Source organism: Labrus mixtus, chromosome 4 (genome assembly GCF_963584025.1).
Source record: "Labrus mixtus chromosome 4, fLabMix1.1, whole genome shotgun sequence".
NCBI lineage: Eukaryota > Metazoa > Chordata > Actinopteri > Labriformes > Labridae > Labrus > Labrus mixtus.
Genome location: NC_083615.1, coordinates 11,893,156 through 11,905,844, shown reverse-complemented (window position 1 = coordinate 11,905,844; position 12,689 = coordinate 11,893,156). Strand labels below are relative to the sequence as shown.

The 12,689-nt window shown below is 39.6% G+C and overlaps 1 protein-coding gene across 1 annotated transcript in view; it reads right to left on the bottom strand.

Moving 5' to 3' along the window:
• ppm1h (protein phosphatase, Mg2+/Mn2+ dependent, 1H) overlaps window positions 1-12,689 on the bottom strand; it is a 38,384-nt gene that overhangs the window by 20,244 nt on the left and 5,451 nt on the right. Inside the window, exons 2-3 of the mRNA XM_061035870.1 lie at window positions 5,047-5,212; window positions 2,539-2,895 (exon numbers count right to left, since the gene is read on the bottom strand). Coding sequence (XP_060891853.1) covers window positions 2,539-2,895; window positions 5,047-5,212 — 523 coding nt within the window. The remainder of the gene's footprint in view (window positions 1-2,538; window positions 2,896-5,046; window positions 5,213-12,689) is intronic.

Genomic DNA, 12,689 nt, shown 5'->3' with positions numbered 1-12,689 from the left:
ACATTCTCTGTGACATTATCTGCATTTTTAAAAAGGTGGATGTTTAGTGCACTTGCCCTTTAAGAGAGAGGACACGTAAGGTAACAACAAAAGATTCAGAGCTGGATGAAGAGCCAGAGAGGCATGTGGGAGGAGAGACAGGAAGCAAAAGGAGATGTTGATGTTTTCTGATTGCAGAGAGAGCAGACTTGGAGGAAGAGGAAGACAGAGGCAAGAAGAGATAACTATCGCAATATTAAGTCTAAATGATTACTTGCTTAATACTGTATAAAAAAGAATCATAGACTGATAACTTTGACTAATTTTAATATTGATTTGTCCCTTTTTTATTTTCTTATTATTTATATTGTATGTTTTGTTTTTATATATTTTTACATTTATTTATTTATTACTTATCATAATTTTTGCTCATTGGTTTCTTGAATTATGTGTATGTATGTGTATATAGGTGTATGTACACATATATATATATATATATATATATAGTTTTGGTTTTATTATTATTATTATCATAATTTTTATTTATTTATGTATTTATTTACTTTGTACAAGGGGTGTTTGTACTGTTGTTGTCAAGGGTGATATGTTCCCCTTCACGCACATTGCATTACTTTCTTTTACACCTTATGCTGGATGCTTGTGTGCTAATATTGCTACATGAACATGTGTAATGTGAGATGTCTACAATTAATGCAAAAATCAATAAAAGGCAGTTGAAATAAAAAAGAATCATAGACGTATTGTCTCTGATGTAGATTCTGCTCAAAAACAGGACTTCTTCATATAACTGCTACATTTTCTAGTAAATTGCTGTTGTGAAATCAAACTATCCAACTATTAATCACAAACCCAAGCCTCATAAAACCAAAAAAATCACAACAGACTGTTAATTTCATTTACGGACACATAAAGGTGAAATCATTTCACCTGCACACACCAAGGTTTAAGAGGCCCAATACTATTTGCATTCAGTTTGGTAAAAATAGTTAATTGCACACTGCCATCTAGTGGTTCAACTGAGGTAAGACCAGGATGCACTAAAAATGTTATTATTTGGTTATGCTGATCTGCAGATGTAACCTCACCATGTCTCATGATCTCAGCCTCACCACACATGGTAACTATTAGCACACAGTTTGGGCTGTGCAGACATGAATTCAGCCTTACTGAAGGATCTATGTTTCATATTCTAGGGCAGGGTGTCTGCAGGATTTACAGCAGCAGGACAACATGTATTATATGTGATCTGCTGTCAATCACACAAATAGTGATCTATATGAAGACTGGTCATTTACTCATTCAGATTTTTTTTTTTTATTTCATCCAAAGGGGGGCGTTTTATTTTCAAATTGGTTAACCGTTTACATTGTTGCTGACAGCTTATAAGATCATTTTCCTCCACAGCCCAGCAGAGGACAAATAAAACAAACCCTGTTGTTCAAAACCCCTGATGTTGTAACTCAGGCCGCTGATCTTTGACCTCTTTCCTCTCAAAGCCTGTGCAGCAAGCCGGCACTGTTTTGATTGGCTGTGGCCTTGATCTCTTGGCCTCTGCATTAGTAAAGTCTCCAACATCCACTTACTGCGCGGCCAGATGGTGAGAGTGTGTGACCGAAGCAGCCAGAAGGGGAAAGTACATCAGTTGTCTTGCTCGGAGGCTGTTTGTTGACTCACTGACATCGTGTGCTTCCAGTTTGAGGAAAACACTCGCACAGTAGGAATTTTAGAAATGGGAATTGTTGAAGTGGTGCTATCGAGTCCTTGCGCAGTTGTCTTTGAGCAGAGCGGCTGCGGATCAGTGGTAGAGTAGGACGCCTTAAAACTAGAAAGGTTCGATCCCCGGCTCCTGCAGCTCCACATCTGGAAACGTGCTGGGGCAAGACACTGAACCCCAAATTGCGCCCGCTTCTGCCTCAGTGGAGTGCCAATGTGTATGAATTGGATAGTTAATACTGATGGAAACTTTGCATAGCAGCCTTTGGCACCTCGGTGTGAATGTGAGATTGTGACATGCGGTGTGAAAAGCATACAGTCATACGATGATATCATATATCATTATATCATAACTATGTTTTAATATTTACAAACCTAATCTTAATTTTTCAGCGCGTTGCTGTACCAGTCAAAGCTGAACTATTGCATCATGATGTAACATAAAGACTTTACATATATATCTATATAAACATCATGTAAACAGTATGAGAGTGCAGTGTTTGGCTACAATGTTAGTGTGTGTGTTTTTAAGGGTGTATGTATGAATGTGTTTTGTTTTTACAGTTTTGAGAGAGAGGGCGTGACTTCCTTCTTTGTTCTAGATACACATTCAAATGATGGATGAAATCCATATAAAAGAACAAAAATATAATAAAACAGAGAAAAGTAAAATACTAGTTACAGGTAACAGGGACAGAGACAGTTTGTTTTAAGGTGAGCTAAGGGGTGAAGTTTCATTTTTTGGGTGTAATGGAGTTAATCTACTAAATCTGTATCACAGTACTTTTTGTGACGACCATCTACTTTTCATTTTCCCATACTTACCATGTCTTTGAAAGCATTCTCGATGGCCCCGATCACCAGGCTCTCGTGCGAAACTTTCTTCTCGGTGAAGAAGCGTGTTGGCGGGGTGCTGGGCGAGCCTGGAGCCCCCGCGGCGCCACGGAGCGAGGCGGCCCGGGTGAGCGCGCGCTGGGACGTCGGGGTGAGGAGGTGATTGATGGGCTCCTCCCCGAGACACGTGGGGGGCTGCAGGTTGGGAGTGCAGAGGATCTCCAACACCTCCTGAAGGTGCAGGGCGATGTGGTGATGCAGAAGGCGGGAAGCCACTACGGCCACGCCAGAGCCTGCGTGGCCATCAAACAGTGCCCAGTAGTGGAACGTTAGGTTCTCAGAGCAGTCCTGGACACATGGAAACACATCGCATTAACAAAGTTTGTCAATGTTTGCACCTGCAGGATACAGCATGAAAACACAGTGGGGCAGCAAGAAATGATACACTGATCAACCAATGAGGGACTACAATTATTTCTATGGTTTCTATGGTTACATAAACTAAAAAAATATGCTTATAGGCCTTACTAGAAGGAGCCTGAGGGACAGTGTGGCTGAGCACAGGTATGCCATTGGGACTGCTAATCAGAATTATCCTATGGCCAAAAATGATGTGGAAGCACAACATGGAAGTGATGCAACTTTAAAATATCAGCTATTGAAGTCATCAGCTCTGATGTCGGGGGTGGAGATGAAAGAAAACACCTCAAACAAAGAGAGTCGTATTGGAATCATGCCCTTAAAGGCAACACCCACATTGCCCAATGAGGACTTTGACTCTTCCTTCTTGTAGTCTTCAATAATCATTGGTTTTCTTTCCTCTGTTTTTTAGGGATTATCTTGGTATGATGTAATTTATTCACTATATAGATACATGTATTTAATATATAAACAGTTAATATACAGGTATTATTTGCTGTTTAGAGGCAAGAAAAACAACGTTGCATGCCTTCACCTGTGCACACAGTGTGGTGACTGGCTGCAGCAATAATGACTCCCTTTGTCTCAGTGTGTCACTACACCCTGAAGAAGGTGCAAGCCGATACGTGTTGGTGTATCTTAAATGTTTCTAGCCCTTTGAATGAAAGGCCTTTTATGCTTTCCAAACCATCCTGAGGGTCTGGACCTGGATCATTTATACCAGTGTTTTTATGGTTTCAAGTTTTCCTCCACTTTTTTAATTTGATTTTCTATGGAGGAAACTCTTCTGGTTTTTAATGAATAACAAGTGTGCTAACTGAGAATACAAGCCATCACTAAACTTAATCAGGTCACATGCAGTCCACAGTAAACAGATATTGTCTACATGGTCACCTAAAAATGTGTTGTTGTGTGCTCAATTATTTTATATATAAAAATATTATTTTATATATAAAAATATAGTCCAGGTGGATTTCTAAAGCAGGAGCCTTCTGAAGCAAACTAAGAACACTAGACAGGCTTCAGCACTACTCTCATTGGTTTGGTATCACTGCAGCAGTGAGTCATGAGGTACTTGCTTGAGTTTGCTGTAGGCTCTGGGTGGACCTGAGCAAAGTACTGGTGGGCTGAGAGGAAATTGTAGAAGCAGCATTACTCAAAATAGACACATATTGCCTTTGGAGATTAAATAAAATGAGTGAGTTCTATTTGGAGATGCAGAGAGCAGAGAGTGCAATGTCCAATCAGAAAGGACAAAGTGAAACACAGGAGATAGACATTACTGTTTCTGGGATAAATCCTTTTCCAGCCTGTAGATAAAGAAGTATATAGCTTTAATTTGTGTGTAAGTTTAAAAAGATGGTCAATATACCAAGAGGAAGAAAATACTGTAGGGTAGTTTTTCATATACCACACTGTGTACTTGTGGAAGGACAGTAGGTCGATATGGGTCCTCCGAAGATATTTTTGAACTGTCATTTAATAATAAAATAAACCTTATCTGCTCCCTCAGAAGTCAACTCTTCAAAAACTAAAATCACTATCAGTCTTTAAAATCACTGATCGGTCAGGCTCCCCTTGTGCGTCTCAGTGAACCGACGCTTATTCGCCTGCCTGTTCTAGTGGCTGTCAGGAGCTGTTGAAGGCCGCAGTGATGTGTAAAGGACGCTGAGTTGCACGCCCCAGTAAACTGCTGATGGGACAGGAAGAGGAGACGGTAGGTCCCACCAGCAAGTCCCTGAGACACTACAGTCTCTCTGATCATTTCATGGATCTCATCAGTGAATAAACATCTCAATGTAGAAGCTGCGGGGGCAATTTGATTTACAGTCGTTGGACTGAAATTTGACATCCAGTTGAAATGACTCTAATAATCGCATTCACTTTTTTCTCTGGTAATCAAACATGACAAGTCTTTTTTTATATGAATTTCCACTTCTAGAGCGTTTCTTACTTATATACCCAGAAATCATATGATCAGGAACATAAATGAATTTGAAAGATGTCATGCCAGTAGCTAATGTTGAAGAAAAAGAAGGATATCTACTTAAAGGAACCAGAAGTTTGAGTTTGACCCACCTGGTAGTCTCTGATGTTCAGACCGTCTCCGTTAGGCAGGGAAGACCTCCTGCGGTCCGTGGGGGTCCGGTTGGGTGTGGAGTTTCCTGCAGGTCTCCTTTTGACCACCAGCACCTCACAGCAGGCCTGGTCCTCGTTTAATGTACTCTTTCCTGCATTAATCACCCTGAAACAAAGGGGGGATAACAAAGAGACAAAAGGGGATGAAACCTGTGCTTCACTTTGACTATGACATCATCTTTCATCTAAGATTAAAAAAAGATATTTTCAGCAACTTGGACAACATTTGTGTTTCCTTCACAAAGGGGATCGTGTACCTTATCTATAAAATATCAGGTTAAATACAATTTAAAAAACCCACGCGCACACACAAATACACACAAACACACAACAAAGCCTGAAGGATCTGAGGGGGGGGAAACTATTTTGAAGACATCGTCTGTCATCTTAACTCACATCATTTCAATCACTCCAGTCTTTGAACACAAACACAGTTGAGCAGCAGCAGCAGCAGCTGTGTCTTTGATTTAACCTTTCAGAAGGTGATTCATGACTCTGCATTCATCGCAACAAAGAAAGGGAAAATTACTTGGAACACTGATGGTGAAAGATCATACACAGCTGCAGGTTTGAGGGAGTTTCAATATCTTCTTTAACATTTCAGCTGTAGCCTTTAATCCACACGGCATTCTCCGCACTAAAACTCCATTTCTGCCCCTTCATGACAGCATTTCTTTCCACGACTGAGTGAGGCCATGTAGGATAAGGTCAGCACGCACACAATCTCTAAGTGCACGTTTCGATTTGAGACGAGGCATGAAGGGCAAAGGGCAGAAAGAAACATAAATACTGCATTATACAACACCTGGCAGATGGTGCACTACTGCTCCTACTGCTGTGAGCTGCTGCTGGAGTCATAGACGACCAGACGCTGTTTTACAAAACTGCAAGTATTCTCCATTTGGACAGACTGTAAGGGCTGTTAGGTCAGTGTTTTCAAGTCCCTACTTAAACGTACTTTTAGAAGACAGATTTTCCTGATTCTTTTCATTATATTTTATATCTTTTAAAAATACTGATTTGTATTTCATTTGAAACCTGATGAGTCCTGTTGTGAAGCATTTTTGGTTCTTGCATTATTGGAAGTGCCCAATAAATGAAGCTTATTACCATTTTGATTAAGTTACCTGTTTAGTGGAAAGTGTTTGTTGCAGAAGTCTCCCAGCATGCACGTCTGTTCTGTTGACAGCAGACCATAACCCATAGTAAGTGTCTTTACGCTTTCTCTAAAGCTATTGTAGGAGCCAATCTACTCTGTGTGTGTAATAATGTATTGTATTTGAATGGGTTTGGTTTATATGCTTAATTCTTTACTTCATTTGGACACTAGGTGGGGATAATTGATAATGTGGGTTAATTGAGGTGGAACAGGAAATGGTGGCATAGGTGGTGGGAACAAACGGTTCTTAACGTAACACAGGGTAATGTAACATAACGTAAATCAACGACAACAAACATTTACAATCTTAGCAACAAGAAGTCATCATATCATCACGGTTTGTCTGCTTCCTTTTTTTACAATAAATGGGGACTGACACAAAGTCATTTCATTTTGGACACGTGTTTATTTTGTACGCGTCGAGACTTTTCCAGAATAGTTATAATCATATAAAATAATTGAGACCATATATGTCTCCATGTTGATCATTAGAGGCAGTTGAGATCACTTCCCTGTGGAGGATCCGGTTTCATTCATCCTAATTGGACATGAGGATGAACATGCAGAGCAGGGATCTGCTGTCTCCAGCTACGTAAACACAGGCGGCTGTAAAACTGACAGGATATTAATCTGAGCAGACCCTCTCTAAGAGCGGTTGATTCGAATTGGGGTCTTACACAATGGGCTTTTTTTACCACTTCCCGATCATAAAAACTAAAAATAGCACACTCCCTGTAGTGTGTCGATGAGAGAGGTTTAAAGGAAACACTCCCTGCCTGCACACAGTGCACAGGGACTCTGCACTATTATTATCTCTGTGTTTTACCTTCACAAGTAAAGAGCTCAGAGAGGCACTAACTTTGTAATATTATAGTTTATCAACTCAATTAACTGCTTACACTGGAGAAAGCACAACACTAACGTCAATAATAAAAGAGGTACTTCTTTTTCAGTTTTTCTTGTTTTATATAAATGATAAATTATAGCATCTTTGGATTCTGGATTCTGGATTCTGGACAGCACACTGTGGTCTCAGAATTTGTGACATTATATAACATTTAAAAATCAATCAGTCAATCGATTTATTATGTAACTATTTGTTAGCTGGACCCCTTTCACTAACGCCTCACCAAGCTCACTCATCTCTGTCAAGAACAACATGACATACAGTTCAATCTCTGACAAAAAGAAGTGGAACATTTTTTTATTTATGTTGTTTATTTTGACAACAGCTGCACCAGAGTTAGCTATGAGCTAAATGTAGTCCCGTCCAGCAGGAGACAAGAGACCTCTGTTAAGTAATAAAACATAGAAACGTCTACACAACAATACACAACCACTTTTATACAGCATTCAATTCATGCACAGTGAAATTCACAAATGACACTAAAACAATATGGGGCTATTGGCTAAGAGGACTACACTTTAAAACCACGACACACCATAACCACTACAGAGCGACTTCAAGTTCCACCACAATGGAATAAATTATACACGATTAATCCATGAAAACAACAGCTGAACCACAACAACAGATATCTCCAAAGCAACACATCAATACACATTAGCTAAGATCTTTCTACAGCACTATTATTTTATAGGAATGAACTTTCATACTTATAGTAAAGTGATGTTTTATAACTATGTAGGGCTGGTCGTGTACCACTGGTTGCCTGAATCAATTCCATTCTGATTCACAAGATCCCAATTTGATTCAATTCCCGATTTGATTGGATTCAACATCATTTAATTTAAGGATATTTAAGATAAGATAATCCTTTATTGATCTCCAGAGGGGAAATTCAAGTGTTGCAGCAGTAAAAAGACTAGAAGAAGAGCCTGCATATTTTGTATTATTTGCCTATTGTTCCATATTTTCAGTTACTGCATCGAGGTATGGGGCAACACGTATACGACTAATACTGAACATTTGCATGTGTTACAGAAAAGAGCGGTCAGACTAACAATGTGAACATAAGTTGTAAAGTGACCATGTACAGTACATATTGGTCAAGTCACATATTTCAAGAACCAGCAAAGCAAAGTCTTCTTTTTGAAGTTGGTCAGTGAAATGATGGTACAAAAGAAGGCAGAGAGTATTAAGGATTATGTCATTTAGTTGTTGTGTCTTTATTCCCTTTCCCTAACTTGTCATGAAGAATGGAGACCACAAACTTCATGCACCGTCATGACTGTCTGAGCAACGTTCACTTGAATCCTTAAGATCACACGATTGACAACAGTAGAGCTTTCAAGGCTTTTCATCTCCGATACGAGGAGAAAAACCCTAACCCCCCCCCCCCCCCCCCCCCCCCCCAAAGGCATGAGCAGTGTCTTGAGAGCAGGGCTGTCGTATTCTCTTACCCTGTTTCACTTCTTCACATCTGAGACAATGGTGTGACCTTAATTACCCCGTCAGAGTTGGAACCGACAGTCCAGCTCCTCTAGGAAAAGGTTAGTGTTTCAAGTTTTTTGCTTGAATGGTCCAATCAGACACCAGCAGGTCACATTCAGAAAGGTTAAAGGCTTTATATGCGATTTTTTTGATCCAGCAGATGTCGCCCTTGAGCACCAGCATGAAACCAAAACAACTCGCGGTGCATTGTTGTGTTAGCATGCTAATGCTAGCGATCTTTATTATGCTCGTATCTTCACACTGCATGTACATTTACCTGAAATGAGCGTGATCTAGAAACGCAGTTAAGCAGTGAGTACAGTACGTTATTCTTCTTTTCTCTAGTCCCTCAATTAAACAACTTTTATTCGCGAGGGGAGGAGCCAGCCGGCTGTCCTGGCGATGTAAACAAACTGAAGATAGGACTCGGAAAACTCGGAAAACATCACAGACAGTGGGATTCGGGTGTTACACCCATTGTAGACAGTCATTACTCACAGAGTTATTTTCAGAGGATATACTTCTATTATATTTAAGTGTGAAAAATCGCATATAAAGCCTTTAAGATATTAAATATTAGATTAGGAAAAAACTTTCCTACTTCTTTCGATGGTAGATAATAAAAATGCAGAACAAAAAACTGTAAAAAAAAAAGTTAACTAAACGTTTGGTTGTTTGATAAAAACTACGAGACAGCAATTTTGATATTAAAATAAAAATAAAAGTCATTCATCCGGACTGAAAACTGTTTACATGTTATTGAAATATGCAAGTTCGCTGCACTTTTCTTTCTTTTAACTTATCTGTAATTTTACTATCTCTCACTTTTGGATGGAAGAAAAACAAACTTGTATTTGGCCTTTTTTTTTTACATTCTTTATTAATTGCTACTCAGGGAGAACGCCAGAGCTGTTGGGTGTTCGGTGCCTTGCTCAAGGGTATCTCAGCAGTACTTGGAAAGTGACCTCTCCAGCAACCAGACCAACTTCCATACTGTAGGGACTTAGGTTAGGAACCTCCAGTTCCTAACCTAAGTCCCTACAGTATGGAAGTCCCTACAGACTGAATATGCTGCCCCCAAAAATATCTTATTGGCTTTTTTAAATATATTTCACAACAATTCATAAACTCAACAGCTATTTTTTTGCAAATATAACAGAGCATAACATAACAACATTACTTCTATTTGGTTTCATGCTCCTTTATGTTGCTGCATCAGAGTTTCCGTTGTAAAGTTTATCTAACGGTGTGATCGCTGCAGTGTGAAGCACATGTTGTAGCAGCGGGGGCTCATGGTGATGCTCAACATGAAGCTTGCACTTTAACACAACGCGTCCCTCTGACGCAGAAACAACATAAATCGTTTCAGTTATGTAGCAGAAAAAAAAACACAAGAACATGTGCTGCATCATGTGATGGATAAGAGCACTGGGAGGCGTTGTTTGTAGATAGTTCAGCTCATGAACATCCTCTCTACAGCCGAGTCTGACTCTACTTTGATTTTACTGCTAGACAGTAAAAAAAAAATTAAAAAAAATCCAGATGTACGATTAAAGTTAAAGAACAACACACTTATTCATGGCATTTTGTTGTGCACTTCTTTAACTATAGAGATATTTAATGATCATAACGGTGCTTAATTCATTAGACTGAATTCCTAAAAACTATTCTGATTCAGACTACATAGTACTACATACTTTGTCCACAGAAAATGAAAATTAGAGGGTTCTTTAAAATGTCAAATCAAATATACCATGTGTAATTATATCGTGTAGTAATGACTTCCTAAAAAGAGTGAAGTTAAACTCCCTCGTGATTTGTTGTTTTTGGGCCTGTGTTCACATTGGGCAGGACGCGCTTCCTTCAGCTTGTCTATTTGACACTCAGAGGATCAAACATGGTTGATTTTTTGTTTTTTTTCCGAGTGAATCCGTCCTTCTTTTGTCATCAGCACTGCCACCATGAGTGGGAAGAGCGATGGCCCTGCCCATTCAGGGAAGCTGTGACTAGAAACATTATAACTGAGTGTTGACGCAAGTGTGCAACTGAAGGCGAACCAACAGACTTCCCAAACCAAAGGAAATACTTTTTAATGGCCTAAAAAGACAAACATATTCTAACTGAGGTGCACATTGTCACTTTAAATTGATAGCAAAACCTTGTTTTCAGAACTTTATTGGTACACGTCTGCTGCGGTCTTCGCCTCACAGAGCCCTGCTAGTGAAACAGGATGGGAGGATCATGGCAGGTGGGGAGACAGAAGGAGAGGGGGGGGGGATGAAGGAGGTTTGTCTGAAGAGAGCATTGTTTTAATCTGAAAATCTGCTCTGAAAGATCTGAATCTGAATCAACTCTAATTTCAACTTTACTGTTGAGAGAGGAATTAAAGTGCAAAACACAGAACAAGTCTATAGTATGAACATCGTGTGTGTTGTTTTGCTTGACTACTTCAAAGGTTTTTATTACATTTGTGTTAATACAATCCACTTTAAATCTTGACCCCTCTGCTAGGGTCAAGATAATCCTGCGTTTTGGATTAAAGTTATCCCGCATAAAGACAAAACTGGTCTACCTATTTCATCTACTTATTTCAGATCTTTTCTTTTCAACAGCCCATTCTTAAGATTTGATCCAACATGTTGGGTGTAATACTTTTTAACAACTGGGCCAGGTGCTGCCACTTCTCTTTGTTCTCTTTCCTTAAGAATTCAAGATGAGAATACCTTCAAGTCATTCTCCGCCAAACCGCAGACCAAACACACTAATTGCTGCTGGTGTTTATCTTACAGACACGCATATTGATTAAGCATTGATCGGACTGCTGCTGAGGTTGCAGGGGTGTGTTTAGGGAGTCGGGGAGTGAGTGATCGTATGATTGAATGAGTGGGTGGAAAAAAGCTTTGTCACAGCTTATTTACCCTCTTCATTCTAATACTCTGCTGTTCTAACAAGTTGAGGCAGGTGGAGGGAGGCCTTTGAGGATGAGCAGTTGTCAGAGAACTTCACCTTCCAGGTACTCTTAAAGAGAGTCGGTTGGTTTCAACTTCTAATTCTACCACTGGAAAGTAACTTAGCTTCATCACTTTCTTGAATCCGGCCTTGATTGGTTTTCATGACCACATCCAGGTCTTTACCGACATGAGCTCTCTTTGCAAGAACATTTCCTGCCCTCTTTTCAGAAAGTGACTTGAAGCAAACACGTTGGCAGCTCGAGCTCGAGCAGTCCAAACCAAATGATGACAATAGAATCATGATGAGGAAAAAAAGACTAGTGTGGGCACATCTAAACTATACAGGTGCAGGACAATAAAAAGGTAGAAACTGCAGAAAAAAGGGAAAGGTCCCCACACTGTTCAGCTCCCAATGAGCAACTATATTAAAAAGGGCCACGTTTCGATCCAAAGGGCCTGAAGAAGATCCTTTGGATGGAAACATTGCCCTTAATTGAGTTGCTCATTGGGAGCTGAACGGCGTGCAGACATTTCCCTTTTTTCTTGCAACAGAAGCATGGTGGCCTTGTAGAGTTCAGTGCAACAGTGGACTAGCTTCATTATGATTCTGTTGTGAGAACTCTGTTTAAATCAGTCTTTGAACTCCAACCAAAGGTAATCATCAAATTCTATTTAGTAGTCTTTGATTAACTGATCACTTTTCTAATTTGACTTCAACAAAGAACTGCATTAACAAAAGAGACCAGGAGTGAGAACATTTTTAGTATTATGTGATAATTCCCAAATATTAGTGTCACCTCCAACAGCAACAAGCACTTGGATGAGCGTCCTCATTTCACCCTTGTGAAAGAGATCTTGATCACAATGGGTTAATTACCTGGTTAAAAGACATTTAAAATGTATGATTTATTCCAATAAATTCAGACTTTCGCGATGTTTATTCATTTAGTTCATTAACGTATACCAACATCTATGACCTCATCAATAAACAAGAGGTAGCAGTTATTGCAGAGTTGCTCTATTTAATGTATTACATGCTCTTTGTATCCATGTCACAGCAAGGTCGACCCCTCCAAAG